The sequence below is a fragment of the Danio rerio genome, chromosome 2 (genome assembly GCF_049306965.1).
Source record: "Danio rerio strain Tuebingen ecotype United States chromosome 2, GRCz12tu, whole genome shotgun sequence".
Taxonomy (NCBI): domain Eukaryota; kingdom Metazoa; phylum Chordata; class Actinopteri; order Cypriniformes; family Danionidae; genus Danio; species Danio rerio.
In genome coordinates, this window is record NC_133177.1 from 59178825 (window position 1) to 59204720 (window position 25896).

A 25896-nucleotide genomic window follows, 5' to 3' on the forward strand; every position below is an offset into this window, starting at 1 on the left:
GATTATATAATAAATATGATTATATAATAATATATATATATATATATATATATATATATATATATATATATATATAAGTATATATATATATATATATATATATATATATATATATATATATATATATATATATATATATATATATATATATAAGTATATAAGTATATATATATATATATATATATATATAAAAGTATATATGTATATATATATATATATATATATAAGTATATATGTATGTATATATATATATATATATAAGTATATATGTATATATATATATATATATATATATATATATGTATATATATATATATATATATATATATATATATATATATATATATATATATATATATATATATATATATATATATATATATATATATATACAGGGCTTTACATTAACACCCGCCAACCCACCAAATGCAGATAGATTTCAGCTCTGGCGGGTTAGACAGACACCTACACTAGCCACTTTATTAACTCATATTAACTGTGTGAGTGATTATATGTATGTATATATGTATGTGTGTGTATATATATATATATATATATATATATATATATATATATATATATATATATATATATATATAATGTTTTTTCTCTGCTTTGATTTGTACTGTTCAGCACATTGGTCAACCTCTGGTTGTGTTTAATAGTGCTAGATAAATAAAATTGACATTGACATTAGGGTTGGCCCGATAGACGATTCCACCGCCGATGGCCGACCAACATCGCAATGCTGAGGCGGCATCGTGATCCATCGCCCCGCCCCACATTTATATTGATATATAACTTATTATTTGCATGTCATCTTAATAGCAATAATGGTCTTTTCATGAGCTGTGTTTAATGTTACATAAAGCTGCTGCTTGCACAGCTGACAGCGTCGTGAGGATTAAATAAAGGACATTAGGTTGTTGCTAGCGTGTTGCCAAGAAGTTGGTCACAGTTGTGCAGCGTTGCAAGATAATTGCCAATTGGGTGTTTTGGCTTGTTGTGGCCAGCCTAAGCTGCACCTGTGCAATAATCATGCTGTCTAATTGTTACATAGTTAGTTAATCATTATGAGAAAGGTAAAGGACACCAATAAAAGCATATTTATTAAGTTCTATGACATTTGCTGTCATCTTTACGGACATAACTCTAATCAGCATCTTGATATTTCACACCTGTAAAATGGATAGATTACCTTGGCAAATGAGAAATGATCCCTAACACAAATTTAGACAAATGTGTTAACAGAGAGAGAGAACCATTTGGTGTACATAAAATAGTTTAGGATCACAGTGAAGTGAGCAGTGAGGTGTTTCCAGGACATAAAAGGTGACCTATCATCACTTCAAAACAGTTTTATAAAGGGTTTAAACACAGTTGTGTGTCAGCAGTGTATGAATATAAGCAGCTTCTTATGGTAAAATGTTTGAATTATATTTTTTATATAATCACACTTGATTAAAACAGTCTGCAGAAACACTTTGATTGACATTCTCACTTTTTACGCGTCATCAGAGGGGGAAAGCCCCGCCCACTGGTGTCCATCTCTCCCTCATTAGCATAGGACGTAAGTCTTGACTTTGAATCCGTCACTATGCCGATACACAGACCTTTTAGCTCCGCCCCTTTTCTAACGAGCACAATCTCATTTGAATTTAAAGCGACAGGCACCAAAATGGCCCAATTTGTATCAAAAGCCTAAAAGGGTCAGTTTTAAAGAGATACAAAAGATTTGTGTAATGTTTTGAGCTGGAACATCTCACACACACTCTCTAGGGACTTGGTAAAAATGAGCACAATAGTGTAAAAATTGTGCATCTCATCACTTTCAAAGTCCATGTGAAATCATTGTGTATTTTGCCAGCCCACATTGTTATTTTTTGAAGTGAACTGTAAATGCAAATTAATCCACTGAAACTAACTGTGGTAATCATGGTAATCTTCAATCAAAGCCACAATATTTTTTATCCATGCCTCTCTTACCATTTCTATGAGAGATTACTGCAATAAAGAAAGCCTCGCCTCCTATTCAATATTCAGATTCAGTGAGAACTACATCAACAAACCGAAATAAATGTCTCAGCAACTTCCGGTTCACTCAGACTTCATTTACAAGACTCAATACAACGTTTATGCCTTATTAAAACTGTACATTGGAGTTCCATGTTAGCCTTTCGGATTTGTAATACCTTGCAAATAAGAGATTTGGGAGTTCCATCACAAGTAAGTCCTCCAGTAATCCAGCACGCAGATGTCACTGGTTAAACCTGCAGACCTCATGTGGCCAAGACTGCTAATCCAACTGCTTAGAGCTTCACTCAACACTGCAGCGTTTTTGGCCAACCGCCCTGACAACAGCGCAGATTTTCATTTCGAAGAAACCGCTAAGAGCAAAGCGAGCCACATGTTGAGGTGGGGCAGATCCAGGTTGAATCTAATTAAGTTCGGCAGGATTAGAATCAGATCGTTAGTTCAAGTGTTAAACATCGTGCCGTACACAACTTTCATACATATTTCATCAGTTTTTATCATGACATTTTTATATTGTTATGATTAATCACATCCAAAATGAAGTTTGTGTGCACGGTGTAGGTTTATTATATCTACATATGAATAGATATATATTTATTGTATATAATTGTAACGTTACCTCGCAGAACGTATTTTGGATAAGTGTGTGCGTTCGTTTGTATGTGGGTGTGTCGTTTCATGCATGTGTTACAGGTACGAACGGCATTGGAGGATCCGCATTTCGTGCTGATGACGTTGGCCGCTGACGCTGGGTTTGCGCCACCAATCGCTGGTTGGCGTAGCGTTTAAAAGCCGAGCCCAAACTGCAATGGCGATCTCTCGATCTCTCTCTCTCTCTGTCTCTTTCCTTCTCGCAACTTCTCGCTCTTATTCTTTCTGTGGGTCTCTGTGAGGACAGTCTCTCTTGCGAGGGCTAGTCTGAGAGAATGTGTTTTGCTTGTTTAATGCTCTTGTCTAAAGTTTGCGATTTAACCATGTTTGTGAAATTGTCCAGTTAACTGACATGTTTGAGTGATGCCTCGGAGAGGTGTAGGAGTGAGTAAGTCGCGCGATATACATATACAACACTCAGAGTGATATTTTGTATTAGTTCACTAGGTTCAGGAGAATGTGCTGTTTTCTGTATGTTTTGTTTTTAGTTAGAGCAGTTTAGTTAAGACGTTTGGTACGTTGAAGATGTTTCTTTTCATGCTTTTCTTTTCATATTTAGTTTAGTTTGGTGAAAACAGTTACTGAGTTTTGTTATATTTATTTCTTTGATTTAAGCACATTCAACTACTTCCTCTCCCCCCAGGTAATTCATTATTTAATCATTGTAAATATTTTTTCTTTCACTGTATATATTTTCACTGGTTTTCATTGGATATATGGGCAATAAATAATTGCAGTGATTATTTGATTCAGTTTATTTCTTTCTCCATCCGCTTGTCACACACATTAAACTAATGTATGTTATTGTCATCTACTCCTAGTTTAATATTAACATCTAAAAGGACGTAACATATAATTGGGGGCTCGTCCGGGATCTATTTAAATTATTTAAAATCTTAATTTAGTCCCGGATAATAGTTTTGTGTGTGTACTCGGATGGTGTAGAGAAAAAAGGAGAAAAACTGTGACAGTGAAATAGTATCATTTTCTCTCTTTGCAATTTTGGTCTTTTGTTAGTAAGTAGGCTATTTGTGAGAATTTAGACAATGAGTACTTTTGATTTAGAAACATTTGTTGCTAATCCGACATTGGAAGTTTTTGAGCGATGTAGGAAAGACGATTTGTTGCAGATAGGTGAGCACTATCGCATTCCTGTTGTGAGGCAGTCTTTAAAGCGCCTTATTAAAGACGAGGTTTTAAAGCACTTGATTAAACACAAAATTTTAAATTTACCTGATGCGGATGGCGATAAGGCTGGTGCAGAGGCTGTAGAACACAGTCCTGATAATTTAGTGGATGCGGAGAAGGAGACGGGTGAGTATGCCGAGGTGGAGACCGAGGCAAAGACAGGCTTGCCGCCCTTCCATCCATTTTCCCCGACTTCAATTGAGTCTGGGGGTGATGCGAGGCTAAAGGTCCGCCTGGCTCGCATGCAGATTGAAGCTCAAGAGCGAGCTGAGACGCGCCACGCCGAGATGAAGCTGCGCCTGGATATCCGTAAATTGGAAATCGACGCGGAGACACAGGTAAAACTTAGACAGCTCGAGTTAGACTCGATGAAGGTTGGTTCTGGCCGATCTGTGCAGTTAAATCCTGTAAGTCCTGCTGCTAATGATAATTCGGCAAGTTTTTTGAGTGATGTTTCGTCTAGTGCTTTTGATATTAGTAAACATATTGCTTTAGTGCCTCACTTCAGAGAATCCGAAGTGGATTCCTATTTTGCTGTGTTTGAGCGTGTGGCTGCCGCACTTCATTGGCCTAAAGAAGTTTGGTGTCTTTTGCTACAGTGTAGATTAGTCGGAAAGGCACAGGAAGTTTGTTCTGCTTTAACTTTGGAGGAGAGTTTGAAATATGATTCAGTTAAGAGCGCTGTTCTCCGCGCATACGAGTTAGTGCCTGAAGCGTATCGACAACGTTTTAGAAACCAAAAGAAAAATGCACAGCAAACATTCGTAGAATTTGCCCGTGACAAGGGAGTTCTTTTTGATAAATGGTTGGCTGCTAACAATGTGAGAGATTTTAATGCGCTGCGAGAATTGATGCTTCTGGAGGATTTTAAAAATTGCCTGCCTGAGAGAATTGTCACATATCTTAATGAACAGAAAGTCACGACTTTGTCACAAGCCGCAACTCTTGCGGATGAGTATGTGTTAACGCACAAGAGCGTGTTTTCTGTACCCCGACCTGACAAGACATTGAGTTCATTCACGGCTCAAAATTCCGCACGTCCAAAAAGTAGTTCACCAACGAATAAAGAGATTAGAGAGTGTTTTTACTGCCACAAAATCGGACATTTAATTTCCGAATGTTTAGTGCTTAAACGAAAAAATCAGCAAGGGCAAATGAAACCAGCAGCTTTTGTGAAAACTTTGTCTGAACTTGACTCTAGTGAAAATGAAATTGACGCTGGCTTTAAGCCATTTTTAATGAAGGGACTGATTTCTGTAAATGGAAATACTGAAGAGCAGAAAGAAATTAAAATCTTGAGGGACACTGGCGCACTTCACTCGTTTTTAATTTCTGATGCACTTCCTTTATCTGATCAGACTTACTGTGGATCCAACATTCTAGTTCAGGGAATTGAGATGGGTGTTTTAACGGTGCCTTTGCATCGAATTCACTTGCAGTGTGATTTGATTTCAGGTTTTGTCAAAGTTGGTGTACGTCCTTCCTTTCCTGTCAAAGGTGTTGCGTTTATTCTCGGAAATGACTTGGCCGGGGATAAAGTTTCATCTTTGCCTGAAGTGGTTGATAAACCTGATTGTTTTATCCCTGCTGATGACATTTCTAACACGTTTCCAGACGTATTTTCAGCGAATGTAGTCACTCGTGCCCAAAAACGCAGAATCGGAGAAGAAATAATATTATCTGACTCATTTTTGCCACCTTTGTTTACTGAGAATCCTGCTTCGGTCGATTTTAAAAGTTTTAAAGGTGCTGAGAAAGAAACGCGCTCCGACAATACTCCGCCCACAGATGCGTCCGAATGTGATCTTTTAACTGAACCTATTTCGCACGAACGAATTAAAAATGCACAACGAGATGATGAGTCCTTAACGAAATGTTTTTCTGCGGCTGACAAAGATTTTAAACAAACGAAAAATAACCTGAGTGTATATGTGATTGAGAATGGATTATTGTTGCGTAAATGGCGTCCTAGCAGAGATGTAGAGAATGAATGGGAGGTTGTTTGTCAGATTGTTCTGCCTACAATTTATCGAGAACAAGTGCTAAATTTGGCCCACGATCACCCTTTATCTGGTCATTTAGGTGTGACAAAAACTTACAAGCGCATTCTTAAACATTTCTTCTGGCCTGGCTTAAAGAAGGATGTTGTTTCTCACTGTCGCACTTGTCATGTTTGTCAGGTCACTGGCAAACCAAATCAAAAGATTCCACCAGCACCACTTGTTCCGATCCCTATTGTTGGCGAACCATTTGAGCACGTCATTTTGGATTGCGTTGGTCCTCTTCCGAAGACGAAAGCAGGTAATCAGTTTTTATTAACTATTATGTGCTCTGCAACCCGCTTTCCCGAGGCCATCCCGCTTAGGAAAATCACTGCACCTGTTGTGATCAAAGCGATGATCAAATTTTTTTCTACTTTTGGGTTACCAAAAATCGTACAAACAGATCAAGGTACGAATTTTCTGTCAAAAGTGTTCACGCAAGTTTTAACTTCATTAGGCATAAAGCATCGAACCTCAAGCGCGTATCATCCTGAAAGTCAGGGAGCTATCGAACGTTTTCATCAAACACTAAAATCCATGTTGAGAAAATATTGCATGAGCTCTGAAAAAGACTGGGATGAAGGAATACCATTAATGTTGTTTGCAATTCGTGAATCTACTCAGGAGTCATTGGGGTTTTCTCCGGCAGATTTAACATTCGGCCACGTCTTTCGCGGGCCTCTTAAAGTGCTGAAAGATGGGATGTTAAATGAAAAATCAAAAGGAGTAAATATTTTGGATTTTGTTAGCCGTTTTAGAGAACGTTTGCACAATGTTTGCACTCTTGCACGTGAGTCACTGTCCGTAGCTCAGGAGGACATGAAAGGATGGTATGACAGAAAAGCTGTTGTCCGTGACATTAAACCTGGTGATGATGTTTTAGTACTGCTACCGGTACCCGGTTCAGCGTTGTCCGCTCGTTTTTCTGGCCCCTATAAGGTGTCGAAAAAACTGAGTGAAACTGACTTTGTGATAAATACACCTGATCGAAAAAGAAAATTTCGCACCTGTCACATTAACATGCTCAAGTTGTATTACCCTAGGAAAGTGTCTGGTAATCTCGAAAAGGAACAACTTGCTGCTGTTTCCTCTGATCCCTTAGTTGCTGCTGTCACTGCTGTGTGTGACTCTGCTGATGTGAGTGAGCTGCCTTCTTTGGGTGAGTGTCACAATGATGATGATGACTTTACGTTTCGTAATGACTTGACTATGTGTGGTAGACTTTTGAATTCGGAGATCCTTGATAATTTGCCAGATTATTTTAATACTTTGTCAGAAACACAGAGACGTGATTTGATCAAACTGTTGCGAGAATATCCGATGCTGTTTAGTGATGTGCCGACTCAAACTAACGTGCTACAGCATGATATTCAAGTGACATGCGATCATCCTATTAAGCAACATGCTTACAGAATAAATAATGTAAAACGTTCTGTGATGAAAGACGAAGTTGATTATCTGTTAAAAAATAATCTAGCAGAGTATAGTCATAGTCCCTGGAGCTCTCCGTGTCTGCTTGTGCCAAAAGCTGACGGTACATTCCGTTTTTGCACGGATTATCGTAAGGTAAATTCCGTAACAGTGCCAGATAGTTATCCATTGCCCAGAATGGAAGACTGTATTGACAATTTGGGTTCGGCGAAATTTGTCACGAAGTTAGATCTACTCAAAGGATTTTGGCAAATACCATTATCTCCGCGAGCTGCGCAAATTTCAGCTTTCGTTACACCGGATAACTTCCTACAATACAAAGTAATGGCTTTCGGGTTACGAAACGCTCCCGCAACTTTCCAGCGCCTCGTAAACATCGTATTGTCTGGAGTTCCAAATTGTCATGCATACCTCGATGATTTAGTAATTTATTCCTGTGACTGGGATGAGCATTTGTCTGCACTTCGTACTGTTTTTAAACGGTTATCTGACGCTTCGTTGACTATTAATTTAGCCAAGTGTGAATTTGGGAAAGCAACAATTACCTATTTGGGCAAAGAAGTAGGTCAAGGTCAAGTTCGTCCTGTGAGTGCCAAAGTGACAGCTATAGCTGAGTTTCCTATTCCTACAACGAGACGCGAGTTGCGCCGCTTTTTAGGAATGGCTGGTTATTACAGGAGTTTCTGTCGTAATTTCTCGACTGTTGTTTGTCCCTTGACTAGCTTGTTGAGTCCAAAAGCTGATTTTGTATGGTCTGATGCATGCCAACAGGCTTTTGAGAGTATTAAGTTGTTGCTTACTTGTGCACCTGTTCTTGCCGCACCTGACTTCTCACGTCCATTTAAAATAGAAGTTGATGCCAGTTCTTTGGGTGCTGGCGCTGTGCTTGTTCAAGAAGATGATGTTGGCTTTGATCACCCAATCTGTTACTTTTCACGTAAGTTTAATAGACACCAACGTAATTATTCCACCATTGAGAAGGAAGCTTTGGCTTTGATTTTGGCGTTGCAGTTCTTTGAGGTTTACGTGGGTTCATCAGTTTTGCCTGTTACAGTATACACTGACCACAATCCTCTAGTGTTTCTGTCTAGAATGTACAATCACAATCAACGCCTTATGCGTTGGTCGTTGATTGTACAAAATTTTAACTTAAACATAAAGCATAAGAAAGGATCTGAAAATGTCATTGCTGACACTTTATCTAGAGCTTAATGTTGCTTTTATGTTTAGTTTTAAGAGGGTGAGTGTAACGTTACCTCGCAGAACGTATTTTGGATAAGTGTGTGCGTTCGTTTGTATGTGGGTGTGTCGTTTCATGCATGTGTTACAGGTACGAACGGCATTGGAGGATCCGCATTTCGTGCTGATGACGTTGGCCGCTGACGCTGGGTTTGCGCCACCAATCGCTGGTTGGCGTAGCGTTTAAAAGCCGAGCCCAAACTGCAATGGCGATCTCTCGATCTCTCTCTCTCTCTGTCTCTTTCCTTCTCGCAACTTCTCGCTCTTATTCTTTCTGTGGGTCTCTGTGAGGACAGTCTCTCTTGCGAGGGCTAGTCTGAGAGAATGTGTTTTGCTTGTTTAATGCTCTTGTCTAAAGTTTGCGATTTAACCATGTTTGTGAAATTGTCCAGTTAACTGACATGTTTGAGTGATGCCTCGGAGAGGTGTAGGAGTGAGTAAGTCGCGCGATATACATATACAACACTCAGAGTGATATTTTGTATTAGTTCACTAGGTTCAGGAGAATGTGCTGTTTTCTGTATGTTTTGTTTTTAGTTAGAGCAGTTTAGTTAAGACGTTTGGTACGTTGAAGATGTTTCTTTTCATGCTTTTCTTTTCATATTTAGTTTAGTTTGGTGAAAACAGTTACTGAGTTTTGTTATATTTATTTCTTTGATTTAAGCACATTCAACTACTTCCTCTCCCCCCAGGTAATTCATTATTTAATCATTGTAAATATTTTTTCTTTCACTGTATATATTTTCACTGGTTTTCATTGGATATATGGGCAATAAATAATTGCAGTGATTATTTGATTCAGTTTATTTCTTTCTCCATCCGCTTGTCACACACATTAAACTAATGTATGTTATTGTCATCTACTCCTAGTTTAATATTAACATCTAAAAGGACGTAACAATAATAAACATATTCAGCTTTAAATCACAGGAATTAATTACATTTTAAATAGCATTGAATGATAAGCATTCATTCATTCATTTATTTTCTTTTCGGCTTAATCCCTTTATTAATCTGCGGTTGCCACAGCAATTTATCCAGCATGTGTTTTACGAAGCGAATGCCCTTCCAGGTGAAGCTAATAACTGGGAAACACCCATACAATCAGATTCACACACATACAGTGCAGCCAATTCAGCCTATACAATTCACCTGTACCACATGTCTTTGAACTTGTGGGGGAAACCAGAGCACCTGGAGGAAACCCACGCCAACAAGAGGAGAACATGCAAACTCCACACAAAAACGCCAACTGACCCAATCAAGGAGGAACCAGCGACATTTATATTGTAATAATACTTTTGTAGTTTTACAATTTGTGCTTTTTGTCAAACAGTTAATCACGTCCAGAATAATGTTCATGTGTGTATAGTGTAGATTTATAAAGAAACAAATATAAAATAGAAATTATATCATAAAAAATATTCCTGTTGAAATCACTGGAATAAATGGGGATTTAAACTGCATTGAAAAATAACTTTCGTTAAAAAGTGTACTAATATTTCAGCTGTTTTTTACCGAGTTAAATGATTAATCCAAAGTAATGCTTATGTGTGCATCTGTGCTTATATCTATATAAAAATGCAAAGTACTGATTTAAGTCAAAGGAGTAAATTGCACTTTAATCTACATTCAGTAATAACTTCAGTTATTTTAAATTATAATATTTCACATATTTAACATTCAAATGATTAATTGCGTGCAAAATAATGTTTATGTATGTACTGTGTATATTTGTAAATTAACATATGAAAATACAAACTTTATAATACAACATATTTAGATTTAAATCACAGGAATATATTACATTTTAAATTGCATACAATAATAACTTTAGTTATTTTATTTTGTAAAATTATTTTACTGTTAAAAATTTTTTTGTAGAGTAGTCAAACAATTAGTCGCACCCAGATTAGTTTGTGTGTACAGTATACATTTATCATTTATACATATAAATAAAGATCTGTGTGTGTGTGTGTGTGTGTGTGTGTGTGTGTGTGTGTGTGTGTGTGTGTGTGTGTGTGTGTGTGTGTGTATAAGCAAGGAACAAGGGGAGAACATGCCAACACCACACAGAAATGCCAACCGACCCACCCGGGGCTCGATATAGCAACCTTCTTGCTGTGAGGCGATTGTGCTACCCACTGCGCTACCATGCTGCCTATATATATATATATACACACACACACATACACATATACTTACATTCAGTTATATCTTCAGTTGTTTTAAATTGTAATATTATTTAATAGTTTTACAATTTTTACTAGAATAGTCAAATGATTAATCGTATTTGTAACTTCATACGGCATCTGCAGTGCCACTGATGTCTGCTGGTTTATTTACTGCTCTGTTTTGTAAAGTCATAAATAGGCTTTTCTCTTGTTGGCCTCCAGCTCTCTGCAACTCTCACATGGTTGCCCACTGAAGTTATCAGGGTTGCGCCCGGTCAGAACCTGGATTGGAGACCACATGGGAAAGCTAAGTTGTTGCTAGAATTGTTGTCAGTGAGGCCAGCAGGGGGCGCCCAATCTGTGGTCTTTGTGAGTCCTAATGCCCCAGTATAGTGAAGGGGACTCTATACTGCTCAGTGAACCCCGGCATCCTGGCCAAATCTGCCCACTGGCCTCAGTTCAACATGCCTCCAAACCATCCCCATATCATAATTGGCTTCATCACTATGAAAATTAAAAACTGTGTTTATTCTGGCTGTAATAAAACAAATAAAATTTACTCCAGAAAAAAAAAAATCTTATAGGAAATACTGTGAAAAATTCTGCTAAACATCATTTGAGAAATACTTCACACAAATTCACAGGACGGCGAATAATTTTGAATTTAACTGTATGTATATGTGTATATATGTGTTTGTGTGTGTATATATATGTATGTACATGTCACAATAAAGCCATGTTTCTCACCATGGTACACCGATTGCTGCTGCTGGGTCTGGTCTGGGATCTGCAGGTGACTGTATGGATCAGAATTCACTTGTTTCTCCTGTTCTTCCAGCTGGTCTTCGTCCACTTTATGCGTCCCGATGGGCTCCAGCAGAGGATCCTGGTCTTTACTGAAGCCCAGAATGACGTCGATGCTGTGGACGCGGCTGCTGATGCCTGAAACGCCACCTTTGCCCAGGTCGTGGTAGCTTTCTGTGGAGAGGCAGCCATCGTCCACCATGTTCATGGTATCTGGTGACAGATGCATCCAATCTGCTCTTACAGTAAGTCTCTTCCAGGAAACAGGGTCAATGAAAGGGTGCAAATCCAGAAGAGAATCAGGTTCTGGTTTGTGCCTGAGATTCCCTTTCAGAGGGCTGTTCAGGGAGAGAGCAAAGGGTTAATAAGACGGTGAAGAGGTCAAAAGTATGTGCTCAAGTGTGGATTACTTAATAATACTTGTGTGTTTATAAAGTCTGGACTTATTTCTACCATCCAGTCAGTCTTGTCGATTTTGAGTTTAAACTGTTATCAAAACTGCTGGCTTTATGTCTGCAATATATTTTACCATTCATAATTTCCCCAGACCATGTTTAAAAAGATATGTCTATTTTTAATAGCAGTGAAATATGGATTATGTTTAGTCATAATTCATTAATTTTGCTTCAGCTTAGTCCCTTATTCATCAGAGGTCACCACAGTGCAATGAACCGCCATCTATTCCAGCATATGTTTTACGTAGCGGATGCTCTTCCAGCCACAACCCAGTACTGGGAAACACCCATACACTGTCACATACACACACACACACACACACACAAACACACTCATACTACAGCCAATTTAGTTCATCCAATTCGCCAATAGCGCATGTGTTTGGACTGTGGGGGAAACCGGAGCACCTGAATTACTCAGATGGCAAAATAAATATTATTAAATATGTCAAGGTTTTTCCTATTTAAAATGTAATAAGTCAGCTATTACTTCAATAGAAAGAAAATAGTAAGTAATATGTGCGAAAAGAACCCAAAAGGCTGCAAATGTACAATACAAACAGTTGCTTACTTAAATGGAGCCTGCTTTAATAAGAAAATCTAAACTTCACTCACATTTTCATTACATTTTAGGTCTCGTCTCAATCACTCTTCGTTTCCAAATGTTACTAAGTTTCACTCATTGTTTACTTTTTTACTGAAGTAGTATTAGACTTTCAGCCAGAACATAATCAACTCGTGTAATGTTATAAATATGCAAACAGCAGTAAATACTTTGCATCTCTTTGCCTAATCATAATAATAACACTAAAAACAAGGTTCATACGGTCATGGAAAAGTCATGGAATTTTGACATGGCATTTTCCAGGCCTGGAAAAGTTTTGGAAAAACAGATTTTTCAGTTTATCAGTCAGAACTTTGATCTCATCCTCATATTTGTCCTCTTTCTCTGAATATTGCAAGCACGAAATCAAATGAAAGGTAACAGGTATAACACTGAACAAGAAAATTACATAATAAAATGTTTTAGTTCAGCTCCATGCCAAAAAAATATTTAGTTAACCATAATGTCCTAAAATAACAGACACTAAGTTAAAAATACATAAACAAATAAATAAAAATGACCATTTAAAATATTAATAAACTATAAGAGTATATCCTTGACACTGAAATGATACCGGTGGTTACTAAGAAACTAAAAATATCAAGTTTATAAAACCGATTTCTAAAAACATTTCTATCTTTGTTTCAAGAACATCTGCATAGGCACAAAAACGGAAAATGAATTGTGTTTATTTAAATTTTTGTAATTGTAAACACAACCGCAGGAGTGTGATATGTTAGTCTAACATTGAAAAAACTCTTCGAACTAAATACTGGATTTCTTAAAAAATAAACTATAAGCAGGGTTCATACGATCATGGTAAAACCTGGAAAAGTCATGGTGTTTTGGCATGGCATTTTCAAGGCCTGGAAAAGTTTTGGAAAAACAGAAAAACCCACAAAGTTTTGGAAAAGGCATGAAAATGAGTTTTACATATATCTGTATAGTTGAATTAGGGCTGCGCGATATTGAAATAAATCTGACATTACCATATTTTGTATTTCTGTGATGTGAATACCATTTCAACAGGTGATTTAACAGGTTTATTTTGATTGGAATTTTGCAGAGGAGTGAATCTCAAATAATATATAACAAATAAATTACAAGCATAGATATATAAAATATAGTAAAGATAAAAGTGAATTATAGTTTTCAGATATTCACTATTCAGGTACAGATATTGAATAATCAGCCCTGCATAGTCTTCATTGTATATTATTTAATCTTATTAAAGTTACAAAAATTTACTTGTGGCCGGATGTTTCAAACTCTGAAATATGGAAGTGTTCACACAGTCACAGGCCTTAAAGGGACAGTTCACTCAAAGATTAAACTGTACTCACTATTTACTCCCACTTCACTTGTTTCAATACTAGAGGAGTTATTCAATTATATCCTTTTTGTGTTCATTAAAAAAAGAAACTCCTAAATGTTCGAAACAAGTGAAGGGTGTAATGGAAATAAGTAATTTTGGGGTGAACTGTCTCTTTAAAAATGCATGCAGATTATAAGCTTTTACTCCATTATGATTAAACTCTATATTAAACTGTGATCCCAACATTGCATATCCTGCGATGTGACAATTGCGGATGCACACATTGCGATATCGATGCTGAAACCACATATTGTACAGCCCTAACTTGAATATAGGTTAGTTATCATTACTTATATTCTGTCCTTGGCCAAAAACTAGCTCTCACATTGTTAGTGCTGTGTAAACATTATTAAGATCAACTTTACATAGATATTGAAACAAATTTCAACAAAATAGATTGATGCTTGATATGCTGTAATAAATTTGAATGTCATTGTTTTTCTTGTTATTTACCATGTTTATGGAGACAATACATGAAACTTGAAAGTTAGGAAAAAGGCCCGTAGCCAGCCTGGTGAAAGGGGGGGTTCTTTTTTCTCAAAATGTGGACTTTTTTTTGCAGTTATTCACCTCATTTTCTATTTACTTATGCTGTTTAAATACTTCAATACGTGTCATTTTAAGCACTATTTTAGCTGGATAAGCTTATTGTATCCTCCATTTTTGATGTACCAAAAATATTTAATTAATATTTATAATAAATAAACAAATATATATATATATCTCCTAGCCTCTCTTGAAAATGCATCTAATAACAACAGCCTAATTAGTATAAACAGCTAAAGTCCGTCTAAGGCACTCGAAAAATGTGGAAATTTTTTTTTAAAAGCCTTTACTGACATGACTATTTCTTAAAACTGCGCCTACACGTGTTTATAACACTGGACTTTATCAGGGTAACCTGATGTAGCCGCAGTTTTAAGTAACAGCCATGTCAATAAAGGCATGTCAATAAAGGATTTTTTGAGTGCCTTGGACTGATTTTGATGTTTATTCTGATGAATCCTTTACACAAAGGGCACCAACACATTATTTAAGCTACCACTGAAACCTTTTGTTTGATTTTGGTTTTTCATAAGCAGCCTAATTGGTATTAAAATTAACTTTAATAGACTGCTTTTGGTGCTTTGAACCTTTTCGTTGGTCAATTTTGTCTCTCAAGAATAAGGTTCAAGATTTAAAATAAAGGTTAGGCTACTTGTAAAATGTTTTAGATTTTTTTAACAACAGTCGGTCAATAGTGAAAGTTGACTTCACTTATGTCATATTGTGCATTTTCTTAAAACCTTCAACGAGTTATTTGGGGAGGGGGGGGTATGGGGGGTAATGGTAATTCTTTCGAAACACCCAAACCCCCCCTGGCTACATAGCAAAAATGTATTTGAACCCTGTACAAAGTTATAAACTCTATAAAACATTTAATGTGGTCCCACTTTATATTAAGTGGCTTTAACTAATATGTACTTACACAGGAGTTAATAGTTTGTTACAATGTACTTATTGTGTAAATACATGCATTTACTGTGTACTTATGCTTGATTAAATACATGTATGTAATTACATCTGTAATTAACTTTTGTAATTACATTTGTAAATACACTGTTGACCATCCCTTACACCTTAACCAACCCTCAAACCTACCCATACCACCAAACCTGTTCATAACCCAACCTCTATCCCAACTCAAAAGCACCACAAGTGTTCTCAAATACATTATAAACACAGTAAGTACATTGTATTTATTTTTTAATGTAAGTACATAGTAGTTAAGGACAACATTTATCTTAATGTTAAGTCAGTTTGATTGCTGTATTTTGAGATGAGTAGAAAAGTTCATTTGATTCAACTAAAACATTTAAGGCAGCAAGAATTGCTTCCAGTGTAGTCAGTATTCACAATAATTAGCCATAGTTATTTGAACACAGAAAGCAATAAATATAAAATTAAATGACACTTCACTCATGTTTTACCTAAAATGAAAAACATTTGAATACAAAAACATTTGAAATGCCATTTATTTTGCTTGGAAACAACAACTAAATTTAAGTAATATTAGACATTCAACCCTGTAGAAAATTCATTTTCATTCAGTTAACCTGCAGTACTGTATATACCATTTTACAAAGTGTTATATAAACAGAAGTGAATACTTTGCATATCTTGCCTAATATTAATTTTAAACACATTTTACATAGTTATGTATTCACAATAATATTTATATTTAATTTGAACACAGAAAGGATTAAATCAGAAATGAAACTACACTTCACTCACCTTTTTCTTAATGTTGTTGTTTCCAATTAAAAGAATGTAATTAAACCATATTTGTTAAGTCAAGTATTTTTACTCATTCTTTTATGTAATATTAGACTTTTAAACAGTATTTTCAACCAGAATTTAATTTTGTGCAATCATCCTGAATTAGTACTGTATATGTAAAATGTTACAGTTGCTATAAAAACACACACATTAGTAAATAAAGAAATATTGATGATTTTACTTATTGGTATTAATAATAATAATGGAAAAACTAAACTTTATTCAACTTTTTTCCTAGGTTTTGATGTTATTTCCAAGCAAAAAAGTTATTGAAACCATATTTGTAATTTGCAGTATTTTTACTCATTATTTTAAGTAATATTAGAAAATAGTGGATAATTTAATTTCATGCAGTCAAACGGAAACACACAGACAGAAATAAATAAAAATATGCATGATTTTGCCTATTAATAATGATAATAACTGAAAAAACAAAACCTCTCAACTTTTCCTTTTTTGTTGTTGTTGTTGTTTCAACCAGATTTAATGTAAACATTTCATTACGTTCAATCGACCAGAATCAATACTGTATGTAACATGTAACAAATATACAAATAGATGTAAATAAAATATACACGATTAGTAATAAAAAATAATTATTATTATAATAATAACAGAAAAAAACTAAGCTTCACTTTACATAAAATTAATCAAAAATAAATATTATTAATGTTTAGTCAATATAAATATTATTAAGTCAAAATAAATACTATTTAAAACATATTTGTAAAATCCAGTATTTTTACTCATTATTTTAAGCAATATTGGACTTTCAACCAGTAGATAATTTAAATGTGTGCGATCAACCTGAATCAATACTGTATGTAACATGTTATAAATATACAAACAGAAATAAATAAAAATAAAATAAAAATATTATTAATTATAATTATTATTATGATTATTATTAATAATAATAATAATAATAACAGAAAAAACTAAACTTTACTCAGCATTTCTTAAATTTTATCGTTGTTTCTAAGCAAGAGTAATGCTTTTTAAAACATATTTGTAAAATCTAGTATTTTTATTCAGTATTTCATGTAATATTAGACTTTCTACAAGTAGATAATTGTGTTCAATCTACCTGAATTAATACTGTATATAACATGTTATAAATATATACAAACAGGAGTAAATAAAAATATGCATGATTAATAATAATAATAATAATCTAAATAACAGAAAAAAGCCAAACTTTACTCACCATTTCCTCTTTTTCCTACTTTTTGTTTTTTTCCATGCATGCTTACAAACGTTCTCACCAACTATCAATGCAATGCTAAAATACCCCTTTGCATGAATAATAATAATAATAATAACAACCCCAAAAAACTTTATTCAACATTTCTTAAATTCTGTTGTTGTTCCCATGTAAAATAAATGTTATTTAAAATATATTTGTAAAATGTATATGAATAAAAGTAATAATAATAGTAATATTATTAAATAAAAAAGTAAATTTTACTCAATTTTTAAATTTTGTTGTTGTTTTCAAGTAAAATAAATGCTATTTAAAATGCATTTATAAAATATGTAATGACAACAATAACAGAACAGAAAAAAACTAACTTTACTCACCATTTCCTCCTTTTTTTCTCATCTGATTCCCTCAAAGTTATTGTTTAATTTTCATGCATGCTCATAAACGTTCTCACCAACTTTCAATGCAACGCTAAAATACCCCTTTGCATGCATAATGATAATAAAATTAAATAATAATAATAATAATAATAATAATAACCGAAAAAACTAAACTTGACATAACATTTCTTAAATTTTGTTGTTGTTTCCTAGTAAAATAAATGTTATTTAAAATATATTTGTAAAATCTATATGAATAAAAGTAATAATATTAGTAATATTAATAACTGAAAAAAGTACATTTTACTCAAATTCTTAAATTTTGTTGTTATTTTCAAGTAAAAAAAATATTTAAAATACATTTATAAAAATCTGTAATAACAATAATAATAATAATAATATTAATAACAACAATAATAATAATAATAATAAAAACAGAACAGAAGAAAAACTAACTTTACTCACCATTTCCTCCTACTTTTTTTCTCATCTGATTCCCTCAAAGTTATTGTTTAATTTTCATGCATGCTCATAAACGTTCTCACCAACTTTCAATGCAACTCTAAAATACCCCTTTGCATGCATAATGATAATAAAATAAAATAATAATAACCGAAAAAACTAAACTTGACATACCATTTCTTAAATTTTGTTGTTGTTTCTTAGTAAAATAAATGTTATTTAAAATGTATGAGTAAAATCTATATTATTAATAATAATAATAATAATAACCAAAAAAAAACTTTACTTACCATTTCCTTCTACTTTTTGTTTCATCTGATTCCCTCAAAGTTATTGTTTAATTTTCATGCATGCTCACAAACGTTCTCACCAACTTACAGTGCAACAATAAAATACCTCTTTGCATGCATAATGATAATAAAATAAAATAATAATAATAATAACCATAACCAAAAAAACTAAACTTTAGTAAACATTTCTTAAATTTTGTTGTTTCCAAGCTAAATAAATGCTATTTAAAATGTATTTGTGAAATATATATTAATAATAATGATAATAATATTAGGAAAATATCATAAAGTCCAAACTTCACTCACCGTTTCCTCCAACTTTCTGTCTCTTCTGATTCCCTCAAAGTTATTGTTTAATGTCCATGCATGCTCACAAACGTTCTCACCCACTTTCAGTTCATCACTAAAATAGCCCTTTGCGTGCAAAAATAAAAAATAAAAAAAAAGTTGCCCAAAAAACTGGTCATAAATTCCGGCGCACTCGGAAACATCCCGTTGGCGGCGCAGCATATGGAGGTCTTGATCTTTAGGATGAAGCCATGAAAACTGTCCTGACGCGCAGAGGCCGGTGGCAGGAGAAAAACACTTAAGAGGTTTAATGACTGCAATCCTTCCCCCTTTAAGGATGATTGACAGCTCTTCTGCGCTAAACGCCACAGAGGGAGGCCTGCGCTAATGAAGCTCTACACAACGGCCTTTCAACACGCTTTTGTTTAAATGATAATAATGGCGGCCTACTGAAAGTGTCCTGTAATCCCGCCGCTCCACAAAAGACGGCACACCGTGTGTAAAGATGTGTTTTTCTTGTGCTGCCCAATGCCTTTAGTGTTGCGCAGAAATGATCAATGCAAACAGTCGGGTGTTGTGGTGGAAGGCATTGTGAAATAGTTTTTATTGCTGTTTTGCATGCCATGAGCTTAACTTTGTGGCCTTCTGCTGCAAGTCTTGGGGAATTCATCGATTCTAATAATGCTTGGAAACATTAAACTGTGTGTTTAAGTTTAAAGGTCATGTAAATAGGCTCAAACGTTGTTAATCACAAATATAAACCTGTGTTTTTGGTAATTTTGAGGTGTATTTTCCAAAAGGTTTGTGCTATTTAATACTTAAAATGCTTTTAGATGAGGCTCGAAAACTTTAAACTGTAGTTTAACTTAACATTAAATTCGAAAGACATGAAAAGTTCATGCAAAAGCCGCTAAACGCAACTTCTGCCAAAAATGAGATAATGGCATTGAGTAAATGCTTTAGGCACGTAGTACACCAACAAATAGATTTGCTTGTAGTCATCCAAATACCAGCATCAGCGCATTCAGAATAATAGTTTGTTGGCAAAAGCCGCTAAGCGCCACTTGCCTTTGACAGCAAAAGCCGCTATATCCCGAGAACCAATCAGAAGGCGTGAATCGAATCGTATGTTTTCATTGTTGCAGAGCGCTGATCCTGGGCGTGGTAGTGGGGGGAAAAGTGGACCTGACTACCCAGGGCCCTGTCTAGAGAGAGGGCCCTTTTGAAATCCCACCAATTTTTTATTATTATTATTTTTTTTGTAACCTACCTCGAATTAATTGGCCCCTCCAATTGATGTCAATGTCATTATTTATTTCAAAATATATTGATAACCCCCCATCCCCCCCCCCAAAATGTCAGTACACAAACCCGATGTAGCCTACGGTTTAAAGGTATTTGAGCACAAGTAGGCCAAATGCATCAATTTGGTGGTGAATGAAAGAACCAGTCATTATTATAATCTGATTTGATTATAGATTAAAACACTATTTGTGCATGTTTATATTCAAATAATTAAAAAAAAAAATGTGTAGGGGGCCCACTGACATTGATAGGGTACAGGGGCCAGAATTTGGTGCTACGCCCATAGCGCTGATACATCGGCTTTATAAGGGAACATGACTGTTTAAAATGCGTGCGCGCTCCCGTTTCCTTGCGTGAAGCAACTATTCCTAGAAACGCAACTGATGTGATCGGTTCTCTTTAAAATAGACTACACAAAAAGTGATGACCATGCACCACCCACAGTCTTACCGTACGTTCAAGCCGAAAGCGGCGAAAGCAATCAGAATGAAGACGTCCACCGCTTGATAGGAGTTCAGAGAACACAGACCTGTGAACTTTGGTTCCGACCACAGTTGTTCCCAAGGGTTTGATGATTGCGGTCGCTGGATTTCCAATTATTTACAATGTTTTCTTAAAGGAACATGCATTAAATAAGTTACTGGCGAGTTACTGATGTGCTTTAATGTTATATATATATTTATCTTAAAAAAGCGGGAATCTCACGCGACGTGACTGTACAAAACAGTATAACGTTAGCTGCTTCAGGATATTTCAGACATATGGACACATATTGGATAAATAGAGCAAAGCCACACCACACGCAACTTGATCTTCCATTGTTATATGAATTTGATAAGAAGTGCGCAACATTCTCACGCTAGAAACATGTGTTATGCAGGAATGTAACTGATATGCTGCAACGACTCTTTAAATACGAGATCAATGTAGCGAGTTTTGACGCTCTCGCCGCCGGAGCTGAAAGCAGTCAGCATTGTCACCAGGGCGGCCAGAGCGACCTTGAACGCTCTCGCCGCTTTCGGTGTGAACGTACGGTTACTGCTTTTTTTAAGAGCTCCAGATCTGTCTTTTTGTAAGAAGCACCTTAATAGGTCCAACGTTAACTGTGCGTGTGTGATCTTGTTGTTATCGCACACGGTTTTTCACCTGCTTTCTTTTGCCTTCATATTGTTCAATTATAATTTTTTTACAATAACATTACTTGTTGTCATCCACTCTGCAGATCTCTCGCATGCCCCCATATGAATGTAACCCCAAATCACCAAACTTGACTTATTTCTGTGAGTTGAGTCCACCGAGTGAGTCAAAGAGAACAAAATCATCACTTCCTTATAAACTTTACAAAACGTTTGTGCATTGGGGGCTTAAACCCCTGCTCTTTTGGAATATGTTGCACCTAATCAAAAATAGGTTGTAAAACATTTATCTTTTTATCTAAGTACTTGAAATTACCACATACATCATGCGCATTACGCAGAGTTTGTGTCGGGTATTTAAATGGTCAGCTGTTCAGCAGTACCTGTTTCTACCGGCAGGTGGGAGAGAGATTGTTGTCATGGTTATCACACGGCAAGTGTTAAAAAATCCAGGCACAGCACTGTCGTCATTCTTCCATTATTCTGAGGGGCTGAAGCTGATGAGGTAATAACACAACCGTTTCGTAAAACTCAATAATTCTAACAACTGATGAAGCTTAATATTTGTTTTCCCAGTATAAAATGTGTGTAGTGTTGGTGAAATAAAATGACTATAATCAATAAAATGTGTCATATAAATATATAGTCAGAAATACGTAAATTGTACTAGCTTTCTAGATATGATATAGATATCATGGTTTCCGCTACATTAATTTTTCCATGGTGGGGCGCCACTCCAAAATTCATCCCGCCATGGCTACCTTACAGCTTTTCGTTCAAAACAATATATTTTTTAATTGCGGGTAATAATCGCACCAAAACGTATTAAAGGGTAAGTCAATTATAACCGTGCAAACTTTACTGTAACCGTAGTAGTGCTGTGCGTCATTTGTTTAAACCTTCAAGGTTATGTGCTGACTCACTGGCTGACTGACAGACATGTGCGTAATGCGTGAGGCCAGCAAACACGACGTATAGCCGTTTCACTTTACTTCAGGACACATTAATACCGCTCTGTGGGTATTGGAGAAATTCATAAATATTCCTAGCAAATCTAATAAATGTTGGAGACGTACTCGTTACGTAAACGCACTAAATTGCAGCGTTTCAGCAGCGTTTATTTGAGAGCGCGCAAGAAGATCTGTGTGCTCTTGAAGCGGCGTGTAAGAAGTTTTGTGCACGAGCAGAGGAAATCGGCGCGCAAGCAAAGAGATCCGCATGCTGTAGACTATTACATAAACGCGATCTCGACTTCTAATACTGCACTCACAACATTTGTCATTTGAAATAACGCCACAGGTAGTTGGTAGTTCTGTGTAAAAAAAAAAACGCCTGCCGCCACAGCTGAAAAAAATCCTAGAGGAAACACTTAATATCTAGACATATTTATCTAGATATGATAAAGCCAGTCACATCTGTTTCTGTAGTTAAATCACAGTCAGTTCATGCATCTAGCTTATTATTTATTAGCCATATTCTACTGTAAAATGCTATATCAGTTAGCATCGAATTACAAATCAACTTAATTCTTATAAAAATACCTAAGATGGCTGGAAAAACACAGTTAAAGCCTTTTTATGTTTATTCAGATGTTTATACAAAGACTTTCTGCCCATTATGAAAGAAAAAGGCATTACATGCATTTAAAGTGCCATGAAGCCCACATCACTCTATTTTGAGGAAAACCCAAAAAAAAAACTATCTCTAAACAGGGCTCGAAATTAACCTTTTTGCTTGGTAGCACCGGTGCTCCTAACTTAAAAAATGTAGGCGCATCAGCCAAAATTTAGAAGCACCCACCAATTATGAGCACTGTTACTACAAGTTTAACACAAACATATTGGTTGTATTTGAAATCAACACTAATCAAACTAACAAGCAAAAAAAATTCATATATAACGTTATATGCAAGCGTGAGGAAAATATGTCTCAACAAAATCCCGTTATCACAAGAAAATAGATTTTTATAACAGAACTGAGTGACCAAAGCATACACTGAACGCTCACCGGCCCTGCACACACTGCTTGAATTAACGTGTTAACGGTATAACTAGTAAGATGTGTCATTATTTGTAACTGTAGATGCCATGGTTTCTAAAACAAAATCTGTCAAATGTTATGTTATCTTCATTCTCATCTTCAGCGCTTTACAATTTTTCGCGGTAGTAGCTCTCTCTGTCATCCGAAGCCAGAAGGCGCTGAGTGATTGACAGCTGATATTAACCAATCATTCGCGTTCAGTGCTAGAGCAGTGGTGGGCCAATAAGAAGAGCGCGATGGCGGGGCAAGCATTACGGACTTGGATTTGTTTACTGCAGCAAGTTGACATGACAACTGTTTGAAACCATTCCCGAGCGCTGCGTTTCGCGTTTCAAGTGCAGACAAAGAGCTTAGAGATGCATTCTGCGTCAATGTCTCCCGAATCCGCGCATGTGCTGAACATTTTGCAGTAAAAACTGGTCGCACACTACAATTTTAAACACTCGCAGAAATGCTCCCAAATATATTTCAAGGTCGCATAGATAAAATTTCGGGCGCATATGCAACCAAAATGGTCGCAATTTCAAGCCCTGTCTAAAGAAATTTAAAGAAACAGGTTATTTAGCAGGGTGCATTAGAACTTGGAACTTGTTTTTTTGGGGGTGTGGGTAAGCCCCTCATCCCTTTCGACCCTAGCAACGCCCCTGGTCTAATTACACACATTTTTATTGTCACATCATCTGTTCAAAGTAAATCACATCACTTTACTGATGCGCATGCTGGAGTTTATTCAGTAAACGGTTTTCCATTGTAATTTATATGCATTTTTCGTATCGAAAAACAAGTTGACTCTATACTCAGTTGTGCATAAATTGTCAAAATCCACATTAAAAAGGGTATCCGCTAAATTTATGTGCATCTATTAAGCATTTGTTTAATGCAATATTCCAATATAGGTGCATGGAAACAGCTACCGTTTGTAATAAATAAAAAGTGTTTTTCTCCGGATAAACGAACGGACTGTCTAATAGATTGGCTTTACCTGCTCATAATTACTCTAAACGGAGCTCATGTGGCTCATTAGACTCAGATCTGACCTCATCAAGAGACGCCACACTTGACCTCAGATTGGCAAACAAACTGCTCAGGCTCTTTATTAATTGTTTTAAACGTGGCTTCTCCGTGTTCGGTTTGAGAAAGTCTGGTCTTGCGCTGGTTTCTTTTAATCCATTGGCCAGGTTAATTCCTGACTGACACAGAGATCAACCCTCACCTTAATGAGACTACAGAATCTTCCAGAGATTTCCCCTGGCCTTAATGACATCTAAAGATAAGTTTAAGAAGCCTTGGTCGACCAATTACCATCTCTAGAATAGAAGGAAGGTCGATTTTGCATTGATTTATTAGTACTGACACATGATAAATGACACTTTTTGTAATGTTTTTAGCAGGTTGTGACCTTAGTCGAAAGGTTTTTGGAGTTTTTGCTTTAAAATCTCCTACACAAAACACCTCTGTGTGAATTTAGCTTCTGTATAGATAAAGTTATAGTATCAATGTTTAAAGCACAGTTCACTACACCTTATACTGCTCACCCGTGGTCTAATTATAGACCATTTTAGTATATAATGAAAACATCAAGCTGAGGTTTAAATCTGAAAGTGCACCGTGTTTAAGATTATCGATTCTTTAACAAAATAATCGACTTGGAGTTGAATAAATGAATCGTGTTGGCTTCGGATCTTTTGTCTGCACACATCGAGGTCGACACTACATCACCAAATGTCAGCAGAAGCCTTACAGTGGTTTGAGTCTTATTTGGGTGGGAGACAGCAGTGTGTGAGGGTCGATGGGGTGAAGTCATCTGTGCGTTCTAATAATATGGGAGTACCTCAAGGGTCTGTACTTGGCCCATTGTTGTTACAATGTACATAAGTGATCTCCAGATTGCCGCCTAGGGGTGAACTCCCAGTTATATGCAGATGACACAGTCATCTATGTGTCAGCTAAAAAACCGTGCCGGGCAGGTGAGCAACTGACCCAGGCTTTACAACACATTTCAAGATGGCTTGAGTCGTCGTTGAATGTCAAGAAAACAGTTTCTATGTTTTTCTCTATGAGAAATAGGCCTGTACGGGATACATTTGAGGTGCTGATTAAAAATAAAGTCATTAAAGAAGTGACAGAATTTAAGGATCTTGGCATAACTCTAGACATTAATTTAAAATTAGATAGTTGTGGTAAAAATATAAGAAAGTTAAGCCAAGTCTAAACTGTTTTCGTTTTATTAGAAGGTTTTTAACATATCAAACTGCTAAATTATACATGCACACAATGATATTGTCTCACTTGACGTATTGCATTACATCTTGGTCAAAAGCCTCTGTAACTACATTGAAGCTTCTTTACTCAACAAATAAACAAGCAGTTAAAATTATGGACTTACTGTAAAGCCTATGCGATGGCATCACAGTGAAATTTTATGTAAACATAACCTTTTTAGTTTTGATAGTTTTATTAAATTTAATTATCTTA

The 25896-nt window shown here is 35.7% G+C and overlaps 1 protein-coding gene and 1 long non-coding RNA gene across 3 annotated transcripts in view; one reads left to right on the forward strand and one right to left on the reverse strand.

The window, feature by feature from the left end:
* Positions 1-19200, reverse strand: part of rx2 (retinal homeobox gene 2) — a 28235-nt gene extending 9035 nt beyond the window's left edge. The window contains exons 1-2 of the mRNA NM_131226.2: positions 18959-19200; positions 11507-11901 (exon numbers count right to left, since the gene is read on the reverse strand). Coding sequence (NP_571301.2) covers positions 11507-11792 — 286 coding nt within the window. The 5' untranslated portion in view covers positions 11793-11901; positions 18959-19200. The remainder of the gene's footprint in view (positions 1-11506; positions 11902-18958) is intronic.
* The window catches only part of LOC137488289 (uncharacterized), a 98158-nt gene that overhangs the window by 31372 nt on the left and 40890 nt on the right, over positions 1-25896 (forward strand). For both annotated transcript variants that reach the window (XR_011007286.2, XR_011007285.2), the window contains exon 3: positions 11598-11808. This is a non-coding gene — a long non-coding RNA (uncharacterized lncRNA). The remainder of the gene's footprint in view (positions 1-11597; positions 11809-25896) is intronic.